The sequence below is a fragment of the Phyllostomus hastatus genome, unplaced genomic scaffold (assembly GCF_019186645.2).
Source record: "Phyllostomus hastatus isolate PE091 unplaced genomic scaffold, TTU_PhHast_1.1 phas_contig_40, whole genome shotgun sequence".
Lineage (NCBI taxonomy): Eukaryota > Metazoa > Chordata > Mammalia > Chiroptera > Phyllostomidae > Phyllostomus > Phyllostomus hastatus.
In genome coordinates, this window is record NW_025333872.1 from 55,460,234 (window position 1) to 55,486,659 (window position 26,426).

At 36.9% G+C, this 26,426-nt stretch overlaps 1 protein-coding gene across 5 annotated transcripts in view; it reads right to left on the minus strand.

Annotated features, from left to right (window-relative positions):
* ATG5 (autophagy related 5) overlaps positions 1-24,219 on the minus strand; it is a 122,948-nt gene extending 98,729 nt beyond the window's left edge. For 2 of the 5 annotated variants that reach the window (XM_045843525.1, XM_045843523.1), the window contains exons 1-4: positions 23,961-24,219; positions 16,761-16,926; positions 8,641-8,768; positions 213-291 (exon numbers count right to left, since the gene is read on the minus strand). In XM_045843525.1, the coding sequence (XP_045699481.1) occupies positions 213-291; positions 8,641-8,768; positions 16,761-16,868 (315 nt within the window). In that variant the 5' untranslated portion in view covers positions 16,869-16,926; positions 23,961-24,219. Of the gene's footprint in view, positions 1-212; positions 292-8,640; positions 8,769-9,346; positions 9,418-16,760; positions 16,927-23,734; positions 23,844-23,960 lie in introns of those variants that run through there. The other 3 variants (XM_045843524.1, XM_045843526.1, XM_045843527.1) reach the window with 3 other exon arrangements.
* Positions 24,220-26,426: the final 2,207 nt, after the last annotated feature.

A 26,426-nucleotide genomic window follows, 5' to 3' on the forward strand; every position in this document is an offset into this window, starting at 1 on the left:
GGAAAGGTATTCTATAGATAAACACTAATGGCAATTTAGTGTTTAAATTGAAATGTGCCATAAGAAAAGTAATAACAGATTCACTTTAGTGTTTAAATTAAAATGTGCCATAAGAAAAGTAATAAACAGATTCACTTAAAAAAAATTCTATTCTAAGTCTACTTACTAAGTACCACAAGTGGGACAAATGGGAAATGCTATTTAAACTATACCTTAAAATGTACTGTGATGTTCCAAGGAAGAGCTGAACTTGATGCAAGAAGATCAAATAGCAAACCAATTGGATAATGCCTAAAAATGAAAGAGTATATTTTAAGAAAGAATAAATACTCAAAGTTATAACTACAACTCAAAAATAAATTTCCAGCATGTTTTAACATCAAGTATCAGGGGACTTAAACCACATATTACAGAAAGGTGACATTGTACACCATTTCTTGCCTGGGCTGATATGGTATAATATTCAGGCATCAGGTGGTTTTTCTTCTAATCATTTCATTCCCCAGGGAAGCCTCAATGTACATCAGGAGACTGTGCTAAGGCATCTTTTATCAGCCATGGGCACTGTTATGTTATACTACTGTAATACCTAATTATCATCCTAGCATTCACACTGGGCAGTTTCTTAAAGCTTATTTAAATGTATTTTCAATTTTTAAAACAACTTAAAATTTTAGAAAATTTTAGGAATTGAAAAGAACAGCTAAAAGAACATGCAATTGCCTACTTTGTGGTTATTAGTATAATATTAACATCATAGCATATAAATTTCCAATCTTCTACTTATGCATACACATCTAAATATAGGTTAGGCTTTTCCTTTCCAAACCGCTATATTCTGCTTTTTTTCGTATAACAGTAAGTCAAAATTGTCCAAAATTACTGAATAATTGATTCTGGAATTTGGAACCTAATTCCAAAATTTAAAAAAAAATTGGGGGGCCCTAACTGGCATGGCTCAGTGGCTTGGGTGTCACCCCGCAAACCAGGTTGCTGATTCAATTCCTGGTCAGGGCATACACCTGGCGTGCGGGCCAGATCCCTAGCTGGGGGCATGTGAGAGGCAGCTGATGACACTGGACATGTGACCACACATCAGTGTTTCTCTGCTTCTCATTCTCTCTCCCTTCCTCTCTCTAAAGTAAATAAATAAATGGAACTTCTTAAATAAGAGGTTTCCTAATATAACCCTTGCTCAGTGAAGAAAATTATTTAGCAATAAGAAAAATAATACAAACCTCGAAAATTTCAGCGGACAAACCTTATTTTTAAATCACCCTTTTAAAGAATCTAAAGCAGCTTAATCAGTAAATCAGAATTAAATTATAATCCTAACAAAGGCAAAGAGAGGACTGCTTGGTGTTGTATGCAGTCAGTCCCGTTGTTTCTCATGCATCAGTGAGTTACTCCTAGGTTCAAGAGCTAAAACATTTGAAAATACATCTTACTTCCCTCAAAATGAGTGACCCAATATGTTCTCTCACCAAGATTCAAATGTTGGCTAACACTATTTGTTTGCTTATGTCTACATAATATAGTTCTGGAAAAGTCATCAGTCATTAGAGATTATACATTTATTTAGAATGTATTTAGGATGAATGCCCTGCTAGTAAAATAAAACAGCGGGTAGCTTTAGTCACGTGAGTTGTATTTCTTAATAACCCTTAAACTTCTATTTGAAAGTCAGCATCTACTGCAAATCTTTCATAAATAGAAATGAATACTGAAGGAAATTTTGGACTACCTAAATATTAATAGGATGTTCCCCTTCAGGATATTCTGATACCAGAGAAAACTGGCCTCAATCAAAACCTAAAATAAAAATAATTAAAAAACAAAAATATTGCACTAGAGACAAGTTATAGATTCTATCCAATTCTGGTTCCTCTCTCTGAACTCTTAAAATTGTATAAGCTCTACATAATGCTTTGTACCTTTACAAAAGAGACCTTGCTTAGTCTTCATTTTTTTTAAAGATTGTTCTTCTTAGGTATCCACAACTAAGTTAAGAATGAATGTGGCTATATTTAAGCTAACAGAGCATGCTGCTTTCCAAATTCTACACAGTCCCACACATATAGTTATAGAATCCCTTTAGCAAATTAAGAAGTAGACCTATTGGAGAGATTCACCAGTGATCCCATAAAATGGCTAGCAGTCCACTGTTGTGCATTCTGTCATTCCAGATGAAACTGCATGCACATTCTAAAGTTAAATAAAATACTATTTTAAAGCAATTGATAATGTCCTATAAAATCAAATAAAATTTTTAGAATAAATAATAAGTATTTGGATCAGAATAATAAGTTAATGTAAGACAACTCATAATCATTAATATTTTTTACCTTCAACATTAAAAAATGACTACAGGTGCACAGAATCTGAACAAAGTGGATAATAAACAGCTGTGAGTGTGTAAATCAGAAATGTGAACCCTCAGTATGACATGAAGATCCAATGGACCCAATTTTAGGTTCCAAATTTTTTTTTTCTGAGATGATTTATTTTAGGTTTGATGCTTTGTAACTTTCATTCTTCCTTAAAAGATCTTCCAAAAATCACAGAGAAAACTCACTCAAAAAACAACAAAAACAACAACAAAAACATTCCATCTAGTAATTTCCATATGGATCCACTGGACCCTTTTATAAATCTAAGATATATTATGGGATCTTGGTGATCTCGTTTTTTCCCTCTATCTCAAAACATTTTGCTATTTCATCATTCTTGGAATTATTTCATCACTACCTAACAATTATTCCCAACTGTGCTAAAAAAGACTAGCATAGTAAGAATTTGGAAGAATGACATGCCCAGAAGGATGATACAATAATGCATCCTTTTTCCATTTTCTTACTGTGTCACCTAAAATATCACATCATAAAAATTTTTTAAAAGGATGCAGACCCGATCTTTGCAGTCTGCTTTTAGCTATCATTAATACAGCAGAAAATTCAAAATGTTGTATTTCCAACCTATAATAGGAAAGAGAAGAAAATTGAGAGAAAGATGTCACACGATTAGATAAAGATTCATGTAGAGATAGCCACACTTTATACATTAATGACAATGGTAAAACCAGTCATTTCAGTGAAATCTCAAGACTATGAGTCTTTAGATGATGATATACTAGATAAACTTTATAGAACTCAAGAACTAATGAATAAATAATATATTTCTAAAGACATATGGCATTTTTACCCACTTAGTCATTCAACGGAGAGGTCTAACTGAATGTACAACAACTAGTGAGCAATTAGTTGCATTCAAAGGATGTTGCCCGTTTCAGGTATATATAATCAAAACCAAAAAAATAAGAAATGAAAATATAAATCTGTTGTATTTAAATGCTTATTAAAATTTCTAGTAAAGTTGTTATACATTATTCCTTTATTCCTACTGCTCTGAATTATTCAAAATAATGACAAATAGATACTAAGGATTAGGGTAGAAATTTAAATATTATGGTTTCTAAAACTTATTATTTAAATACATATAGAGTATTATTAAAGAAGCATTCTAAAACATAAAAACTTAGGAGTAAAATAATTATTTACTTGTTTCTATTGTCAAATTACATGGCTCATGTGTGGTTCAATGTGGATGTTTATGTCAGAATGATTTTGATGCGAAGACACTGACTCCAAAGAAAAATACTATCTTAATTAACTGGTTCTAAGTTCGCTTGTTTCTAAAGAACCTATTAATATGCAGGAACATCTCTAAAAGAAAACGGGCAAAAATTAAAGGTACTAAATGTCTCTTATACTGTAAAATCTGATTTATACCAAAGATTTCAAAATTCCTAATTTGCACATCTCCTCTAAACAGATATTCTAGAGAGTTTTTTCAGGAGGGTCCTAACCCACAACATAGAAACCACATAAGCCATAACTAAAAGTAAATCATAATGTAGCCATTTCGCTGTTAGGTTGTTACTCCTGCCAACATAAGCTGAATTTAATAGCAAAGGAAGTGGTAAGGATATGACCCGGGAATACACCCCAGAAGAGGATCCAACTAGCTAAAGGTTTGATTTATTGCCCTAAAAAATTGATTGCACCAGAATACTAGTGTCATGTCTATTTTCACATTTTACTCATTTTCTTTTCTCTTCCTTAAATTGCTCTAGTCTTTTCTAAATTCAGTTCTCAAAATGAATATTTTCATTTTTCTTTGCATAATATTGTTTCTCTTTACCCCTTTCGTTGGTGCCAGAATACGGGGTCCAGCAGAAGTAAGGCTTGCTTGAGTGTGGTTGGCAGGGTATGTGAATGTCTTCCATGAAATGGACAGCAATTTGAACATTTCACCTAAAATGCCATATGGCATACTTGAGTGTGGTATTATGTTACTGAGTTACATGCTTAAGATTTGTAGTAAAAAGGGGCATTATTTGTGTCAGACCCTGCACACATATACAACTGGCACACAGCATAGTAATAGTGGATATGGTCTGAGGTCAGCCCCAGGGTGGCCATTCTACGGTTAGAAAAACAGTTAGAACAAAAAGAGAAGAGACTGCACAGTATTTACGATGAAGATGCTGAAGTTATTGTGTTAAAATTTACTTTTGCTCTCTCACCTGAAGTCAGAGAGCAAACCAGTTTGCTAAGGTCAGCATTGAAAAGAATCTTCCCCATATACTAGAAGACTATTGTCCCATTCCATTTCACTGAAGTGCATCTTATTCATAAGTTTGCTACAGGTTTAACTGAAATGTAAACCAAAATAAGTTAATTATAATTAGTTTCTCCTTACCCCACCTATGGTACAAACAACTGTAGACTAATACTGTGTTATACCTTTCTCTTTTTAAAAAAAGATTTTATTTATTTTTAGAGAGGAGAGGAGGGAGGGAGAGAGAGAGGGACAGAAACACCGATGTGAGAGACTAACTCGATCAGTTGCTTCTTGCACACCCCCAACTGGGGACCAGGTCCACAACCCAGGCATGTACCCTGACTGGGAGCCGAACCAGAGACCTTTCAGTTTGTGGGACAATGCCCAACCCACTGAGCCACACCAGACAGGGCAGTTTCACATCTTTCCAAACCTATTCTTATGTACAAAAAAGTACAAAAACAACCAATAACCAAGGGACTACTACATGTAAAAAACACTAAGTAAGCCACATTTCAAAAATCTGGTTTACAGAATAATTTTTTAAATTCTACAAATTTTTAACCTTAGAAAAACGGTTAGAACAAAAAGAGAAGAGACTGCACAGTATTTACGATGAAGATGCTGAAGTTATTGTGTTAAAATTTACTTTTGAAATCATACAGTACAGTATTAATTCTGCATCATTGTTATGTGTATTTAAAATAAACATAATTATTTGGTTCTTTTTTAAAAATTCAAAAAGTAGTTTCAAGTTCTTTCAACACGTCCTGAAAATAAGTCAATTTACACACATAATATTTTATTAAAGATACTTGCTTTACAGTTTGCAAAAGAAGCTAGAAAAGCTTAGAAAAAATTAGAAAACTTAGGAAAAGTTTTGTACCTCAAGGCTTAAGATCTAAACCAATTATTAGGGTATACTACCAAAGTATTCTTTAGAAGAATCAAGAACTGTTCACTTAAAATAAGTCTAATATAAAAGTAACAAACTTTGAACACATAAATTATGGTAACAAGAAACTTTACTCTTTAAAATGCAATGTTAGAGCACCCTCTGCTGTCTAATCAACTCAAATCACCCCCCCCCAAAAAAAGAAATCCTTACGTTTGACTTAGTTCAGTACTTTCCATTTCCCAGATAATTTTAAAAAGTTAAACAGACAAAAGACTGTAGAAGATAAAGCACTAATCAAATAAAATCTCCTTGGAATCTCTCTACAAATCAACAATATATTACATATTTGTTACAAGTATGACAATGCTCTTAAACGTTTTTCTGTTCTAACAGAAAACATAAGCAACTAGAAAGAAAATATAGAATTGGAGAAAAACAACAACTCACAAATAGAATATCAGCAAGTGTGGTGGAAGGAGTTCTGAACTAAGACTCTCAAAATATGGTCCTACTTATTTATTTGAACAAGTTGTTTTATTTATTTTAGCCTCAGTTTTCTCAGTAAAAGAGACTAATTCACTCCTTGAGCAAACACTGACTTAGCATCTCTTAACATGCTACCGCTCAAGGCACAAAGCCCCAGGTTAAGCATCTCACGCAGATATTTAAACAATTATAACAATAAATACAAAAAGGAGAAGGAATTAAAGAGGGAGAAGGAATATCAGTGCATGCTCTTCCTTCTTTTTTTTTTTTTTAATGAATTGTCTAAGTTGGTGTTTGATTTCCTTTCTCACTGGAATTTATTTGAAACTCCAAAGAATCTAGCATAAGAAAGATGCTATCATCCTACTCAAATAAATGCTCCTTAACTCATTTAAATACTTGTATGGTCTCAAGAGCCCAAGTCCTACAAAGCTTCAACAGTAGCTGCTACATGATTATCCTATCCTATGAGACCTACTGCTTAGTTAAACACCAAGTAGATAGTGTATTTCCAAGGAGATACTTCTTTTTAACATAGTAGAAAATTACTATTGTTGGGATCAAGACAGCCCAGATGTCCTGTATTACATTCATGCCTCTGAAGTTATTCGTTCCTTAAATATATGGGGTACCTAACAACACTGAAAGAAAGTTGTATCCAAAGCCATTATATACAATGAGCTTATTAATAAGTCATAACTATACAAATGATATGCATAAAAAGTCAACACCCCTAAAATGAAGATCCCAGCATAATTACTTTCATACAAGCTCTCTAAAAAGGAAAATAATTTCACTCTTTAATGAAAGACATTCAAAGGGATACATACTGACCAAGTAGGAACATGATATATGTAAGTCAAAAATATTACTGTGTAGAAACAGGGGTCACAGGTACAATACAAATCATATCAAATACAAAAAACAACCTCCACACATGACAGGTTAAAAGAGCAGCTGGATAACTTAACAATCATTTACTATAAAGGCTAAATTGAGGTTTCCCGTCTTTTCCAGATTTTCTCAATTGGGGGTGGTTTTGCACCCCACACAAAACACTTACTATCACTACTAGAAGGAATGTTTACTAGCGCTAGTGGATAGAGGCCAGGGCTGCTGCTGAAAACCCTACAATACACAGGGTACCCCTCCCACAACAAAAATATCCAGGTCAAAATACCAATAGGGCCCTTGTTAAGAAACCCTGCTTTCCAGTAACAAAGCATGGTGTCAGTCACATGGATTCTTACAATAATCTATAACTAATACACATAAATCAATAATTACAATATCCAACTATAACAGATCTGTCAAGAATACAGCTATATCCGACTGTTACTCGCCCACAATCTTTCCTGTCCCGCCTTTCCCACTGCTCTTCTGATCCTTACTCCTCTTATACTTCTTTTAAGACACCTTCCCATTCCAAAACTTCCAATTCTTCTGAGAAATAGACACGGGAAACAATTATTTTGCCTAGGGCTAGAGTCTTGAGTCAAATATATAACCATGAAGCTCAGTATTGCTTTGATTTAAATATTAAAAAGAACCTTGTCATCCCTTTCTAGAACACCTCGAAAGGGTAGAGAGGTGACCCGTATACTCAATACAAAACATCATCCTGTATATTTCTGAACCATTATGAAGAACTTGTTCACTCATCAGCACAAGATGAGTTCCCAAAGTTCCCTCCTTGTTTCTAAGTAATCCTTGGATTCAGCTGCACTGATTAAACACCTAATAGCTTCCTCTTATTTAAGCGTCTTTTAAAACTCATTGTAATACTCCCAGATTCAGAGAGCAAGTTCATTTTTAACCTATTTCTATTCTTCATGTTTCATTTAAATTTTGATTCAGTACGTATCTATATGGCAACATTTCAACACACAGCAGCATGTCTTGAAACTTTTTTTCATGTTCTTTTCTCTGTAATTTCTCTAGTTTCATTAAATACTTTTGGAAGCACAATGAACAAAACTTCCAATAGAGGAAGTACAAAATACATCATCTATACATGGATAAACCCAGATTTAGGATTTATTTTCAATACATTTCTTTAAAATAATGTAATATCAAAATTATTTTCACACGAAAAGGAAACCAAAGTATTTTACTACTAAACCAAGGCTAGGTAAGAGGTGCGTGCATATGGCGTGCGTATGGCACAGAGATCAACTCAACGTTGCCATCAGTTTGCAAGACGCCACTGACGGTGATCCTGTGTACACAAAAGTCTGTGAAGAGTTTGGAGACAGAAACAAAACTGAAGAGTGCCACAGAGTGGTTGTTCATAAAGTGGTTTTAAACACACTTTCCAAACCACCCCCATACACATACATATTATTATGCTATATAAAAATACATTGAAAATACACAAATCTGTCCAGTCTCCCATGCATCCAAATAGAAGGCAGCAGCATTTTCAATAAAAAAAAATCTAGTAATAGCTTAATATTTATTGGAAAAAAGATAAACAAAAATAAAAAATTAAAAAAAAAACAGTTTAAAATTTACTGTATTATATGAGCGAGACCAGTGGTTTCTTTATAGAACTTTTAAAAAATTGCAGGGCACTATACCTTCTTAAGGTTAGCATATACTCAATGCTTAGTAATGCAGAAGAATTCACTCACCATTTCAGTGGTGTGCCTTCATATTCAAACCATATCTCACTAATGTCTTCTTGTCTCATAACCTTCTGAAAGTGCTTTTTCACTTTGTCAGTTACCAACGTCAAATAACTTACTCTTGGCAAAAGCAACTGAAATGAAAATTTGCAAAACCATATTTACTATGTAAAAATATATATACACTAAATAGGTTTTTGAATTTTAAGGAAAAACAACCATGTTCTTTGCATTATTTTGAATTTTCCATACAAAGTCAACTGCTTTTTATAGCAAATCAAAGGCTGCTAAAGGTTTGAGATGTTTTAAAATTTCTTATGAGATCATTACTTTAAGTCCAGCTTATAGGATAAATGCCTAGAATAAACAATACAAATCTAAGTACATGCTTTCCACAGTAATTTTCTCCAAGTAAAGAACAATGTAACCTGATGTCATACTATTTAGGACTTACTATTTCTACTAAATGTAACTTAAAAATATGATTCACCTGAGTTAATAAAACTGTTCTCAGAAGATAATCAATTCAGTCCTTATATACAGCTTGACTGACTAATCAGGACTTCTCAACTGGTCTCTCATGTTTTGATAATTTACCACGTATTAAATTAGTTGCAACAAAGAATACCAAGATAAAGACAAAATCTTTCCTCCCCCATATGAAGCTAAAATAGAGGTTAAAAAAAAAAAGAGTATTTTTATAAGTACTTACAAAAATACTCATGGCAGCACAAGATCTTTAAAAGTCAAATAGAAATTTTCATTTGATGAACAACAGGGGCCCCCTGTGGTACCAGGAATAAAAGAATGGCATGTTGAGAAACAGCATTTGAGGAATGTTCTGGCAGTTGTACATAAAAGACTAAAAGAAGATTATAGACAGGAAATCTGTTAAGGAAATATTACATGAAGAGATGGAAAAGGAATGGAGAAGTGGGGGAGGCCTGGAAAGCAGAACAGATTAATGAAGAAATCAAAGAGATATTTAAAATGGCTTCTGAGCTACACATGTAAATCTTTAACGTACAGTAACGAAAACGCTCAAGGTATAATACTGGTAGCCCGGTGATCCTGCCACTGTCAACTAACTCACTTAGTCCTGTCCTTACAAAGGTCAGGCCTTGGAATTTGGAAAGAAAAGTCCGGGAGGGAATGCTGGGCTGGGTAAAGCCTCAACTGGGTTACTGTGAAGGCTGTCACTGTTTTCCCCCAAGGAAAGGTACTTAGAAAGGAAACGTAAGAGAGCATTGTGGAAAATTGGGTAGGAGATAAAAGGAGAAACCTGGTGAGAATTTATGTCTTTTCCTCCTTTGCAGTAGTTACTCTAGCCATTTCTAAGCTTCTGGGTTTTTTGTTTTGTTTTGGTTTGGTTTCTTTGCTGGTAAAATTGTTTTGATGCTCTTTTTCAGCTGTTTTTGTGAGTCTAACTCTGCCTCATTTGTCATGCTGCTTATGCAAGGTTATGTCTTTGACCAATAAATCAAGGAGAACCACTGGCTTAGGGAATATATACAAAGAGAAGTATCCTGGTTAAAAGAAGTGTTATTTAATCACTGAAGCTCAAGACAACAGGCCTCAGGCAGGTAAGAGAACACGACGGTGATCCAAGGGGCTGCAGAGAACGAGGGTGTAGGAGGCATGCTCATGTATGGAATGGACGGAACTAATACTACGAACAAGCTGTTGGACAGTATTGTGGATTCAACAGTACGAAGGTCCCTTTTACAAACATCTAGAATGTGATTAGAAAGAAAAGAAAAAGGGAAATAACACTAGTGTAAGAAAAAGCACTAGTTGTTATATAGGAAGTATTATCACCACTGTTTTATATCAGCTTAACTTTCTGATATTACATTCTATTACATAAATGGCAAAGAAAAGATTCATTAGAGTCAGAAAACAACAGCATCAAGTACTGATGTAACATGGACAGTCTCTAAGAAATTAAAGCACATGGTAAATTGGCCATTTTAAAAAAAGAAACACATATAATCAATCTACCAGTTGAGCAAGTTCTATAAGTCTAGAACTTTAACTTAAAGTATCTGTTGGGCCCTTAATAATAAAAACAATAATAATCTGCCTGGCTGGCGTAGCTCAGTGGCTTGAGCGCAGGCTGCGAACCAAAGTGTCACAGGTTCGATTCCCAGTCAGGGCACATGCCTGAGTTGCAGGCCACAGCCCCCAGCAACCACACATTGATGTTTCTCTCTCTCTCTCTTTCTCCCTCCCTTCCTTCTCTAAAAATAATAAATAAAATCTTAAAAAAAAAAAAATAATAATAATCTGCAGAGAATGAGGTTAACCTATGGAGGTCATAAGAAGGAAGACACACTGGGACTAATGAGTATGGACATCAGCTCCTGATTTCAGAGAGCACTGTACTACATGCCTAAGGTTTCATCAAAGTTGCTGAAAAATTCACAAATGATTTTCATGAAACAAAAGACTTCTTTATAATAAGGAAATGAGGAACATTAGAATGAATGCTCCATTAAGACAAAAATATTTGTGTTTTGCTCACTGCTACATTCCCAAAGCACCCAGTAAGTATTTGCTGAATGAATCAGAGATGCCAAAGAAAGTGCAACAAAAGGCCAAAAATGATAGTTAATAAAGAATGCCCCTCTTTAACATTCTGTAGTTGAAACCTTCTGTTTCGAACTGGCCTATGGGAGTAGTCTGTAACTGATATAAATACCTATAGCAACTCTATGAAATAACTCAAAGATTTAAGAATGACTATATTAGATACAATTTATCTAGTAAATGTTAAATAAATATTGAAACAGGTAAAAATGAAAAGAAAATAACAGCAAAAAGATGTCACCCTGCCTTATACATCGAGACTGTACCACTCGTTTTTCTCAGTTGTATCTCATTGGTTTACTTTAAGTTCTTGTTTTCAATCCTGGTATACCTAGCATAAAATTAACCATTTTAACCATTTTTAAGTGTACAGTTCAGTGGCAGCAAATACATTCACACTGTTGTGCAACCATCACCACCATCCATCCCCAGAACTTTCCATCATCTCAAATTCTGTACATAGAAACAATAATTCCCCCATTTTTATCTTCCCCCAGCCCTTGGTAATCACTTTTCTACTTTCTGTCTTTTGACTTTGACTATTCCAGTTACCTCATATAACTGGATCATAAAAATATTTGTCCTTTTGTGCCTGGCTTATTTCATTTCTATTAAAGTCTTCAAGATTCTTTAAGTCCTTTTAGTATAAAAAGGATTAACCCCCTCTGGAGATACTGTCAATTATATGGAATCTAGAGTTGTCTTACTCTTCCTTTAGCACTTGTCAAATAAATACTCAGTGACTATGCCACAAATTGATTCATTTTCTTCTATATAACTTATAAAAAGAATACATGTCTTATCTAGTTGTATGTTATTTATGTTTATGAAAAACATGCCTGTAATATTTGTTCATGCTAAATCTTACTTTTGTTTAACAATTTTCATTATAAAATTAGGGATTTACATATTTAGAACAAAAATAGAATTAAAATATATTATAATTCTGTTCCATTTCAATGTGTGAGGCATCATGCCAAGCAATAAGGATAGAGTACTGCATAAAACAGAAAGTTCTTCCTCTCATGGAGCTTACAGGCTAGTGAGGAAGACAGTAAAACTAAATATAAAATGTGATAAATTCAAGGAGGAAGTAAAGAATGTTCTAAGAACAAGCAGCAAAGGAATATAACCTAATCTAGGGCCTCAGGAAAGGCCTTGATAGGAAGTCTATTTTGAGGCAACAGTTGAAAAAGCAAACAAGAGTAAACCACACATGGATGGCGTGGGTGTCTGAGCATAAGCAGGGGTGAGAGAGACTGCTGCTCCCTTGCTCCAGACAGAGAAACTGCAAAAAGGCATGCACTGAATACAAAAAGGCAGGCCGGCACATGTGAGGAACCGTAAGTTGTTGAGTACGACAGGAATGTAGAGGGTTGGGACAGAATGGTGCTAAAGAAGCGAAAGACCAAATTATGAAGAACCTTGTAAGCTACATTAAGGACCCTAAAGATGATGAAAAGGCATTAAAGGTTTTAAGCAGGCATGTAACAAGATCAGATGGGTGTTTTGAAAAGATTATACCAACTGCAGACTAGACAATGGGAAGGAGACAGATTGAAACCAGAAAAATCAGTTAGCACTTATGCCATCCATCAATTTTTAAATGGTGGTATGAAGTAGGCTGGTAGCAGTGGGAGGGAGTAAAAGATTAGGTAACTCTGAGAGATATTTCAGATAAAAAATCAGATGGACCAAGTCACTGATTGAATGACAGGGATATGGGAAAAGGAAGATTCAAAGGATGAGTTGCACATTAATTACCAGTAGGACTAGTTAATTGGCCAGATGATAGGTCTACTTGCCAAAACAGGAAGGAAATATGGCAGATAACCAGGTTGTCTGGGGGTAAAGATGATGAGCCCAGTTTCAAACACTCTCACACTGAATTCCTTCAAGACATCTAAGTGAGGATATTCACCAGACATATAGATCTAGAGCTCAGAAGTAAAAATCTTGGGAGTTGTCACACAAAAATGCTCAAGGCATAAAAGTGGGTAAGAGGTCTAGAAGGAAAAAGTGAAACAAAAAATAATACAGGCAAAGCGCTGAAGAATGCCAATAATGAGGAACAAGCCAAGGAGGAAAACATGGCAAAGACACACACACACACACACACACACACACACGACCCAGAAAGGAAGAAACAAAACCAGAATATTAGACACTGAGCAAGAGAGAACAGTACCACAAAATGGGAGAAAGCTGTCAATAATTCATTCAAGCAAATGAAAATTCAAAAACAGACTCCAGGTTTGGCAAAAAAGACATCATTAGTGACTCTGGCAAGAACATTCTGTTGTAGTAGTAGTCAAAATGTAATCCCAGTGAAGTAAATGGTGGGAGGTGAGAAGGAGACAATGAATACAGACTACCTTTTAAAAGTGTGGCTGTGAAGGGAAAGCAAGAGGTTGAAAGAGAATGGTCAACTGGGATGGATTTAGATAATAGGAAGGATTTAAGATAATATAAATGCTGAAAAGAAGCAGCCAATAAATAGAAGTTGAAAGTAAAATAAACAGAGATGGCGGCAGTGGAGGCTATTAAAACCACCGGCTCCCTGAAAAGGCAAGAGAAGGGATCCAGAAAACAGGTGGAAGACAGGCCTTGCCTAGGAGGGAGGACACTGGCCACTGAAACAGGAGAGAAGTAAACATATGTGAGTGCAAACAGGATTTGCAGACTTGGTGGCAGAAAATTAAGGGAGGTCCTATCATAGGCTTTCTATTTTCTTTGTGAAATAGGGAGTGAGGTCACCTGTTAAGGGTGAAAGATGGTATCGAGGCTCAGAGAATAGTTATAAAGGAGAACAGAGACACCTGACTAAGGAAACATAAGAGGACTGCTGGGTAATGTTTAGGGTCCACTCAGATTGATGGTCACGTGTCTGACTGTGTGATTTCCTCTGGTAACAAGTCACAAAATATGAATCTAAGTTAGTAAATATGCTTTTACATTAGGAAATCTAAATGAAAAGCAACCGTTTAAATGAATACAACAGAAACAAAAAAACTGAAAAGCTGTCTAGTTTGTATCAAATTTCCTTCCTAATATTACCTGTCAAACAGTTCATAATACTTAATGATAGGATAGGGTCTCAAACTCATTTTCACCAGGGGCCACATCAGCCTTGCAGTTGCCTTCAAAGGGCCGAATGTAATTTTAGGACTGTAGAAACGTAACTACTGAACAGTTAAGCAAGAGCTCGGTGCTGCCGCCACACAGAAAGGTGCCTGGCCAGAAAAAATCAAGGTGGAGGGCCAGATTTGACCCCGGGCCTTGTGTTTGCCACCTGTGTGAGAGGACGTAGGCTGAAAGATTTATGCTGAGACAACAAATCAAAATGCAGAAATAAACAGAAAATTAACATTAATATGATTTTCCAGCCCTGGCCAGGTGACTCAGTTGATTGGAGCACCATCCAGAACACCAAAAGGTTGAGGTTTCAATCCCCAGTCAGGGTGCATACAGGAGGTAACCGATTGATGTTCTCTCACACAGTGACCTCACAATGTCATCTGTTTCTCTTTCCCACCCTCCCTGCCTTTCTTCTTTCTTTCCCTCCCTCCCTTCCTTTTTCTCTCCCTCCATCCCTCTCTCTAAAATCAATAAACATATACTCACATGAAGATAAAAAAAATGCCTTTCCAATGGAAACAGAATTCCAGAAGACTCTTTGAATAATAATTACTTAACTTACAAGTTTTGTTATGAGTGGACATTTTAAAATCTAGTTTCTAAGAAATAAGCTATAAGCATTATAAAACTAAACTACATTCCCCCTCACTTGTCCTTATTGCACCTGAACATGAACAGACTTTTTGCATCACGGTGACAAGGCTGAGCTTTGAGAACATCTGGGAAAGAGGTACAGCGGCTCTCGGGCCATGATATTTTTACCTCATTTCATCCAGAATCTTTAAAACAGTATTGCTATAAACCAAGCAATTAAATATACTTTCAAGCTTAATTTACAACCAAGACATATGTGAACTAAAACCTTATAGACACTAAAATGCTCACCTATACCTCTAAGACTAATGTTTTTGTATATTTTCTTCCTGTATGTATTAACTTACACTTAAGTATACTATATGTGCACTGATCAAACTCTGGAGTATGCTACATGATGTTAAACCTTAGTTTTCATTTAATATTTCTTAAATGCCTGTAACCCCATGTTCTTGAAAAACTTAATCATAATCGCTACTAGTTTCTTTGAAAAATTAGGTGAAAAATTAGGAAGAATTCATTAAAAAAAAAAACAATTACCTATTAGGTAAAACAATTCTCTTCCTCCTACCTTTTGCCAATTTCAATTCAATCAGACATAGCTAGAAACAGCTAGAAAACAACTCACATTCTAGTTCTCACAAGTCTTTTCATACTTAAACAGATTTATAAATAAAGAAGAAAAAATACTGTATTTTTTACTTGAATTTTTTAACTGCAGGAAGTGTGTCAAACACTATATTCTGATTCAAAAGTAGAGAGACTTAAATGATATTATTCCTGCTTTTGCCACTTTGACCAATTAGACACATACATTCCTTTGTTTAGATACTATCAGAAAGCTACGCAAGTGTGCGTATCCCTAGTGTGGAAACAAAACATAAATGATGTCCTAACCCATATTAGAGAAGGAGAGAAGAAAATACATCTAACAAATAAAACTCTTCTAAAATAAACCATGGCCACATTTTGTTTTTAACTACAGAAGTTCTGCTAAAGGCAGGAAAGAAAGCTGGAGATTTCCAGCGTCTGATATCCCACAGCTCAGGCAGGTTCAGCAGCACAGCTGCTCCCAAAGAGGCAAGGGAGAAAGCAAAAGGCAAGCTTTACTGAGGTGAAACAAGAGACAGTCCAGCAGTACAAAGAAGTTTCCCACTTTTCCAGATAATCCTGGTAAACAACGTTTTGTGTACCCGAGACATACTCACACCAAAAAAAACTCCAATGACAACCAAGAATGTTTGCCTATTAGGGGCTATTCAATAAACAGGCATGATACTATTATTTCTGACAGATGCTTAAGTTTAGATTGTATATGCACTCAGAAAAAGGAAAAAAGAAGCTAAATTGAGAAGATATTTGATATTCTTTTTTGGAACTGATAATACACTAATTCAAACCCACAGGTCTGTATATAGCAATTTATGTTATTAAATAATATATTTTATGTAATACATATTAGCTCACTGACATATGAAAACACACACGTATGTTCACAAGTTCACTGATATATCTATATCTAGATAGATATATAGATAGATAGAAATACGATAAGAAAGTCAAGAAGGACCAAGAAGGTCTTAACATGTCAATAGTGTTTTTCCCTCTAGGTGGTAAGAACAGAGGTCATTTTAATTTCATTCTTTTTGATGATCTGTGTTCTCTAATTTTCCACAATAAGCATGTACTAATTGTATTTAAAAAGTGGGAGGAATAACAGCCTCCAGGTTCTTAGAGCTCTATTTACAAAAAGAACAAACTTATTAGATACCCCACACACTTTCAACTATCAACAACACACTTACATAATATGGCTCTGCCTCCCGTTCAGTTATCTCATCCTGATACAGGGTGAAGCAAGTTGGAATTCGTCCAAACCACACATCTCGAAGCACGTCTTTGTCATCTGTCATTCTTCCAGTGGTTAAAGCAGTACATATAGGCTAAATTCTTTTTTCCACCAAAGCCAAACTGAAAATAAAATTAAGATCATTAATCAGATCCTTGCAAGGACGAATAAACCTGCTCCAAAACAAAGAAAGATTATATTTTAAAAAATGAATGCCAAATCAGTACAACAACTCCTAAATGCAGAGCCATTATTTATTTGAAGGGCTCATAGATGTAACCAATTCAAAATTATGCACACTAATGAACCACAGCCAAAGTGAAACTGGAGATGGATCATTGTCTCAAACCATATCTAAAGCAAACTCTTCACTTATGCCTTATGGTCTTTAAAGCCCAACTACAAAATAATCATCCCCACAATTATCCCTGCCCCATATTATAACCTCTGCTACTCCAAAGAGTTCAGATTCTCTTCCAGGAAAACATACACATGCATCTTATCTTAGGGGGGAAAAAAAAAACCTTTGTGCAAACCTATTTCCATTCTAACTTTCATCATGACCATGATTTGATTCCACCAGTGTTTCCAACCTTATTTACTATACTTCTTTTGAAACCCTCCAGCAAAACTGGCCCTTTAAAGCCTTGCTCTCTGTCCTACCTCACCCAATGACTAGTATGCTTTTCTCTCACCTGTTCAAATCCCACCAACACTGCCAACCTAGCTCACAATCCCCTGACCCAATGAAACAGTAAAATTCTACTGTGAACACAGAATATTCCCTTTACCACAAATACAGCAATAAATCTGCAGACTGAAATATTCTGGATATGGTAGAAGGACATGGCTTTTGACCTCTGTAATATCCAAGTGACTTCTAGTACTAATATCCTACAACTAAATAACACCACAGTATTTACTGTATGAGTAAATGCTGAAATAAATACTGCAGGTTCCTGAATACTAAGACTCAACAGCCTTCTACACACACGTATATTTGTGTGTATATAAACTTCCTATCTTTCATAGGCTAGATAATTCATGATTTATCATTGTATCCTATAGAAACATTTAAAATAATCATATTAGTTTAGACAAATATCAACTATTAACACTGAATTATTCAAGGAGCTTTTCTCTTCCACTGACCAACGCCAAGTACAACAAGACTGCCATAAAATTAATTAATCAAAGGAAGAAAAACTCAAGTAAAGTTCTAAATTTGTATGGCTATACTTAAATGCACGTTTGAGGTCAACTGGATACAATGTCATCTACAGGTAAATAAGCTGAGAGAGATGGAAAAATCTGCCCAACAAGAGCACTAGTAAGCCAAACCACGATAAGAACTCTGGTCACGTGAACTGAGTCCAGTGCTCCTTCTAGCACACCAGTGTTTTAACTTCTTTAAAATACATCCATAAACAAAACCGAACTCTTGAGAGGCACAATGATGTGGGGGTTCAAAACACAGAATATGAAGCTAGATCACTGGGACTCAAAACCTAGCTCCACCACTTACTGTGTGACCTCAAGTAAGTCACTTAACTTCTCTCAGTTTTCTCACCTGTAAAATGGGAGTAATGGCACTTATCACATAAAATATATAAAAATTGAATTAATACATGTAAAGTGCTTAGAGCAATGTCTATAATATAATACTATAAAGCATATCTATCATCATAATTTACAGAGCCAACAAAAGTATGTCTCAAAAGATGTTTAAAATTCATAAAGGTGTCAAAAACTAAGAATAATCAAAAGCATTATATAATATAAGCAGGAATTATAAAAGTAAAGGAAAATAACTAAAAATTATGCATTGAGCATTGCATAAATAATACTCAACATAAACTCTATAAATATTTGATCATTTGATATGCCCAGTTCTGTGGCAGATGCTGAAGGCATACAAGTGATAATAATGGTGATAACAGTAACTTTTTTGAAAGTTTAGGCATTGCTCAGAAGGTAATATATCTAAATCTATTAAATGCACCATGCATGTTCATGTCCTTCCCATGGCTTTGCTCATGCCGGACGTTCCTTACCCTAAAGTAGCCCTCTCCACTGCATCCTTCCAACTGAGACAGCCTCCAGGACCAGCACAAATGCCCTTTCTTCAATGACTCTGGCAGAACCCATTTCCTCACCGCACCTTTACTTTCCTCTACTACAGCACTTACAACCTTACAGGAAAGATTTTTTATCTCTGATTTCCAATGTCATATTCTCTCCATCATACCATAATGGTGGTCAACGTGCCTTCCAACCCTAACATGCTCATGGTTATAATGAAATGTTACTTTCAGAGACCTTTCATAAGGAAAGAGGGAGGGGGAAAAGTAAAATATTAATATATCCTACATTGTTCAGGGAAGAATTTTAAAAGATATGGCAATGAAAGAATAGGTAGAATACGGACAGGCAAAAAGAAGATGACAAATATTACACTCAGGGCAAACTAACACTGACAAAGGCAGGAAATGAGCAGAAGTGGTATGTGTGCGAACCCTTCAGGAAGCTCTGGGTTGGGGAAGTAGATAATAAAAAAGCTGACATTGTGAAAGTCTTCATATCACATGGAGATCCTGGGCAAATCACTTTACTAAGCCTCAATTTCCTTTCCTGTAAAATTCACCAAGCTATTCTGGAAAAAAAATCTAAAAAGTATTTAATGATGTACTAGACACCTACTAAGTGCTGAACAATAAGAGAAATAATTTTTTTCTTCTTTTATTTTAGATTTTATTTATTTATTTTTAGAGAGAAGGGAGGGGAGGGAGAAAGAAAGGGAGAGAAACACCAATGCGTGGTTGCCTCTCATGTTGTCCCCTACCAGGGACCCGGCCCGCAACCCAGGCATGTGCCCTGACTGGGAATCAAACCAATGACCCTCTGCTTCACATGCCCATGCTCAATCCACTGGCCACACCAGCCAGGGAGAGAAATAATTTTTTAATGTCAAATCTGTAAATGTAAACTGAGCCTAGATCATAAAGCACACCAAATGGAATACTGTGTGTTCTAAACTTCATCCAATAAGCCTAGGGAGCTTGTGAAGTTTTAAAATAAAATAAAAACAACTGGTAGCAGTGCACAAAAGGAGATCCCAAGTCATATATAACAGAGCCAGGAAGCAATTTCAGCAACTAAGGCATGTAATAATGAGTGCCTGACCTAAACTGGTTACAGTGGAATGAGAGACAAATATGAGGTCTTTCCGAAGAAGAATGACTAGAAGTTGGTGAAACTGGCTGAGGGACAAAGAACAGGACAGGGAAGATTTCAATGCTGACAGCAGGCAACACAGCAAGGTAAGTAGTTAAGGGGGTTTGAATCAGATCGACATGGGTTAAACCCTGACTTCCACCTACCAGCAGTGTGTCCTTGGACAATAAATCTCACATATCTGAACCTCCTATCTGTAAACTAAAGATAATTCTCATTTCAGAGAGCTCTTGGGTGTTTACAACCTGGTAACCACTCAGTAAATAGTATATGCATTTAATATAGGGTTTCTTTGTGCTTCCATGGCCCCTCTGCTTGAACATCCTTTCCCTCTTCTTTTGTCAAATTCTTAATCCTCTTTTAAGAGTCAGCTTAATATCAGCTCCTTGGGAAGCTTTCCACTAAGCAACTTCCAATCTAATTACTTCTATAATAGCATGTTATAAGCATGCATTACAGAAATGTTTTTCTTTCTTTTTTTTATTTTTTTATTTTATTTATTTATTATTTTTTTAGAGAGGGAAGGGAGGGAGGGGGGAGAGAGAGAGAGAGAGAGAGAGAGAGAGAGAGAGAGAAACATCAATGTGCGGTTGCTGGGGGTTATGGCCTGCAACCCAGAAATGTACCCTGGCTGGGAATCGAACCTGGGACACTTTGGTTCCCAGCCCGCGCTCAATCCACTGAGCTATGCCAGCCAGGGCTGAAATGTTTTTCTTATCTGTCTCTTGCCTCTCCCCACACTGGAGTGAGAGTTCCTTGACAGCAGAAACTGGATACCCTTGCATCCACAGTATCAGCATAATTAGTACATAGCAGGCTCTGGAATTTCTGTTGAACTGGAAAATATACATACACACATACACACACACACACACACACACACACACACACATATATATATATATCCAAATTAACTAGCTACTTAAACTTTTCCAACTAAATGCTTTTCAAAATTAGTAAAATCACACTTTAAATTCACCATATTTCATAATTTTAGAAAAATACTCTCCCATCTCACACAAACACCACACTGTCGTCATCAGGCATCCATGAAGGCAATGTTCTGGAAGCACAGAAATCCCAACCCATGATTCAGTCTACTAGAAGTAAGGTTCTTGAGGAGCTACTTCTTGATTGCTGTATTCTCTACATCTAATTCAGGACATGGAACAGAGCAGGTGCCCAACAAACAACAAATAGCATAAAGAATATGACAAAAATATGATGTACAATTAATAGTCCTTTTCATACTACAAACCAATAAAGGCTAACCAATTATTTCCTGATGCTGTTTTGCTGACAAAATCCCCAACTACCTAGAAATTACTTAAAATATCAAATGCCTACTAGTAGTACACCTGTAAACATCTAAAAATAATTTATGCTGGCTGATCTCCCTTTAAATTCAGGAATACTAACCTCAAAAGTGGACCCTTGCCCTGACCAGTGTGGTTCTCAGTTGGTTTAGCAATGTCCTGCAAAACGAAAGGTCACCAGTTTGATTCTTGGTCAGGGCACATGCCTGGGCTGTGGCCCAGTCCCCAGTTGGGGTGCATGCAAGAGGCAACCAATCAATGTTCCTCTTTTTCTCCCCCTCTTCCCTTCTCTCTAAAAATAAGTAAGTAAAATCTTTTTTAAAAAAAAAGTGGGCCCTGAATACTGCCAGGATTCCTACATTTTCTTTTAATCCATTTATTCTCCCATTGTCCTAGATCACCATTTCATATCTTCTCAAATTTTTCCCATCTCCTTCCTCACTCTCTCAGCTAAGGCCTGGGCCTCTATTTCCTTTTATCTTATAACTACGGATCAGTGGTTCTCAACAGGGTTTTAATGAACAGCTCCACCCTACCCTGGAGCATACATAGTTGAAAAAAATTTCATCTACATCCAAATGTTGAAGGCCCCAGGGCTCAGCCTTTGACCCACACCTTTGGAACTTTCTCAAGACTTTACATATCACTAATCCATGAACAATTTCCACATTTATTTCTTCAGCTTGGACTTCTCTTCTGAATTCCAGTTCATATATACAACTCCGTACTGACATTTCATTTAAAAATTTAGTATGCTGCAAAACCAAATGACTTCAGATGGTTCTCCTTCCTATTACTCTGTGGTATTCCCCAAATCACTAAGTGATAATTCTGTTCGTTAGTGGATCAGGCTCTAAACTTTGGAGTCATCCTTGACCCTCTCTTCACATCTGATGGCTCTAGGTTAGACACAAGTCAAAAAAATCTGCCATTTCTCACAACCTTCACTATTAGCACTGATCCAAATCACTCTGACCTTTAACCTGGATAAATGCAACAGCCTACAAATGGGTCTCATTTCTGCCCTTGCTACAGACAACCTAACAATCAGAAAGATCCTTTCAAAGTCAAGTCAGATCTGTCTATTCTCAAAGTAAAACAAGTTCTTACAGAGTCCTACAAGGCCATATATGACTTTGCCCCCTTCTGATTTGATTACAGTCATACTCAGTACTCGTGGACTTCAGAACTCGTCAAACCCTGTATTCGTCGCATTTTGATGAGAGAAAAAAATGTTCAGTACTCAGTGCTTGCTCAGGACTTGCCACACCTGCCAGAACTTGTGTGAGTCATGACGCTGCCCCACAAGAGAAAATGCCTTGTAGTTTGGTTCTTGTCGGTTTGGACCTCATCCCAAGCTCCAGAATGAACTCAGGATGAGCACCAAGGTACTCTAGCTATTTCTTTCCCCTATTGTGCACTCAGCTCCAGCCACACTAACTGGTATACTCCTACCTCAGGGACTTTGTGGTTGCTTTAATGGCTCTTTCCACCACAACCATATTGCACCCTTCTTTCCCACTTTTAGGTCTCTGCTCAAATAGCATCTCTCCTAAGACTACCACTGCAATTTCCTGTGCACTCCACTAGCATTCCCCTGTACACCATCTTCCCCCCTTACCCCCAGGGTGAACTTCACGATGGCAGGGATTTTTATTGTTTTGTTCATTGTTCCGTTTTGTTTATGTTTTGTTCAGTCCCTGGTACATAACAGGACTCGGTATTTGTTAACTTAATAAAGATAACCTACACTTTAAGTGTATACATTATTCTAAAAACTTATATCCATGTTATAAATACTATTCTGCTCATTTTCCCCAATTTTAATTAGCACAACTTTGAGGATCAAAGCACATGCTTAAATCTAGTGCAAAATTCTAAAATATCCCTCCCTTAACTACTACCCTCAGCCTATCTTTACTTTCAAATTCAAAATTCAACCAATAACCCCCTCTACAGAAATCACAAATAATTCAGTTCAGAACAAAGTACCCCCAGTCCCCAAAACTGAGATTTTCCAAGTGACTTCTGAAAGGCCTCGAAGTTCAGTGCTATATGATAGTCTCAGGATTCTGATTCTTGGTGAAGACCTGCGGTGCCTCCCCACTCTTCAGAAAAATCTGGAACCAATCCAGTTTCCCTAGATTCCTCAAGTTCAGGTATGACTTAAAAATAATCCAAAATATAATTAAAGTACCTTAAAATAGCACTAAATATTATTAAAATGAGACTGAATGAATACCGTTAAGATAAGCTGGAAGAAATGCCCACCGAATTCAGAGAGAATGAACTGCCTGTAAAATAACTGATTTAAATAACTGTTCCACAAAAAAAAAAAAAAGCTTGTTCTGAACTAAACTCTAGAGCCTGGGCTTCCCACCTTAGTTGAGGAACAGACGTATTCCCCAAGAGAGACCGCACAAGCTACACCCTCCGGCCAGCCTGCAGGATCCAGGGGCGACGTCTGCCCAGCCCCACCTCCTTCACCCGCCACCACCGCCCAGGGGAGCGCTCCTCTAGCCCACACCTGCCTGGCACCTCCCCAACCCTCCCTCCTTCGTGCATTTCCTCACTCTGTTGGGGACACACACATACAGACACCCTACCAGAAACACCGGCTCCTCCTCCGGCCTGCCCCACTGGTGAAGAGGATGGGGCGCCCGGCTGTGGACGGGCGGTGGCGCAGGGCTTGACACACTGTCCCGCAGAGACCGGAGAGCCAAGAGTCCCCAGAGCCCGCGCAGCCGCAGACCGCACCAGCGCGCTGGTGGGAGCCAAGCCCAGCTGCACTTCCGCCCTCCGCTACCCAGCACACACAAGCCGCAGCGCCGCGGAGCCCTGGAAGCCCACCCCAACTTCAGTCCGGCGCCCGGAGATGACGTCAGAGGACCCCACGTGGTCCGCATTTCGCCCCCAGAGTTCTATCCAACCTCGCGAGGAGGCAGGAGCCATGCTTGAGCATGCGCAGACGGAGTGGCGTAGCTTGAGTGTGGCAAGTTCACAACTTAAACCTTTTAAGAGATTCTGGCGCCTTTCGCGTAGTCATCGGTGTTTGGGGAGGTTAATATAACAGTTCTGTACAAGCAGAGAGTTTTAAAAATACTCAGACATTGCCTTCGTGGAGCTTGATTGCAGCATCTCTTTCCTGCCCTCGCAGAATAATTTGAATAAAACGTTGGTTTTCAAAGTGTATTTATATCCATCGATACATCCTTCTTTCACACTTTGCATACACCACTTATTCCTCATGACTTAGTTCAGGTGTTGGAACAATTCCCCTAATCCACCCAGTTTGGGTTAGGTGCTCTTCAGTTTCCTCATTTTTTGAATCCCCCATGCCAGCATTCAATAAATGTTTAAATAAACTAAGCTGAACATGAGCTTTCTTCCATGATTCCTATGACTTTCACGTTAGGAACCAAATTCTTCCTCAGAGCTTAGCGCTTAAGTAAAAAGTAGTGATTTCCTTTCCTACTTCATCAGTTTCAAAATTATCAGCAAGGAACGTTGAACGTGATTGAGGTACACTGCTATTTGCAGGGTGGGAGTCCAGCAGTCGCCCGGCAGTCAAGGGCCTCCAACAGGACTGCATTCTGTCTCGAAGCCAGTTTTGTGATCTGGGGATCGTGGGGAAGGCATTGCTGCTTCCACTCCCTGCGAAGTATTGTATTCCCCGGACAAAATCACATTTGTGTTCTTCTATCTTTTATTCTTACTCTTACGACTGCTCCCAAACGACGCTAGACTGGAAGCTCTTAAAAAGCAGGGTTGAATTTCTACATATGAAAGGCTGCAGACTGGAGCTCTACAGGCCAGAACTGGACTACTGTGTGACACTGTAATGTACTCAAACCTACTGTGCCATACATAGTATGATATTATGCACATACTAATTTAAGCTTCGATTCTAGTTGCCCAAAATGAGAGTTCCATGCTCCATAGGTGATCGACATCAGAAAGACCACACTCCAGAAGCAGTATCACAATGTCTTCTGTTATCGCTATCTTGATCCACACCTCATGGTTTGCTGATTAGCATACTTAATGTCAGAGATGGGTTTTTATTTTTGTCTTGCTCAAAAGTATGATAAATGTTAGAAATGGGATTTCATTTATGAATTTAGCAGTATTTAAGATATGTGGATTGACTAAAACATTTTAGAGATTCTTACCACCCTTGATGAACAGAGTAGAGGAATTCATGAAGCCTGCAGCTCAGTCCCTAAGTTTTCTTGACCTCTATAAATGCTACAGAATTCAGCCTCAAGAACGATGTTACATCTGCCTTAAGAGAAGGTTTCTTGCAAAAAGACAGTGAGAGCACCTTAAAGGGCAGAGTTGGAGGGTCTCATCAAGCTTACAGAGCTGGTTGTTTGAACTGTTTTGTTCGATAAATGCCTATGTGTATCACAATTTGGTTTAAGATTAGCTTCCACTATAACCTCATATCCAGATTATGGAGAAGTAATTAATCCTCACTCACCTCAAGCACAATTTGATTTAAGATTAGCTTCCACTATAACCTCATATCCAGATTATGGAGAAGTAATTAATCCTCACTCACCTCAAGTTCTTTGTGCCTATGGTTATCTATTGAAAAAAGTTGAGAGTTATACATGATGAAGTTAGTCTCGGTCAGTTAGCAAAATTGGCAGATGTACAGTTGGTCCTGAACAACACAACTGTTAAGGGTGCCAGCTCCTGAGCAGTCGAAAATCCACATAAACTTTTGACTCTGCCCCAAAACTTAACTACTAATAGCCTACTCTTGACTGGAAGCCTTACAGATAACATGAATAATTCACTGATATGTGTTTTGCATGTTACATGTATAAAATGCCGTATTCTTACAATAAAGTAAGCTAGAGAAAAGAAAATGTTAAGAAAATCATAACAAGGAGAAAATACATTTACAGTATTTGTTGAAAAAAAATTCTTCTATAAGTGGACCCACCACAGTTCAAAGTTGTGTTGTTCAAAGGTCAACTGTATTCTCTTTGCCCCTTAAAATGTTTTTAAAATTTGAAAAAAATTTAAATGGTAACATATTTCGCAAAATTCAGATTTCTGGC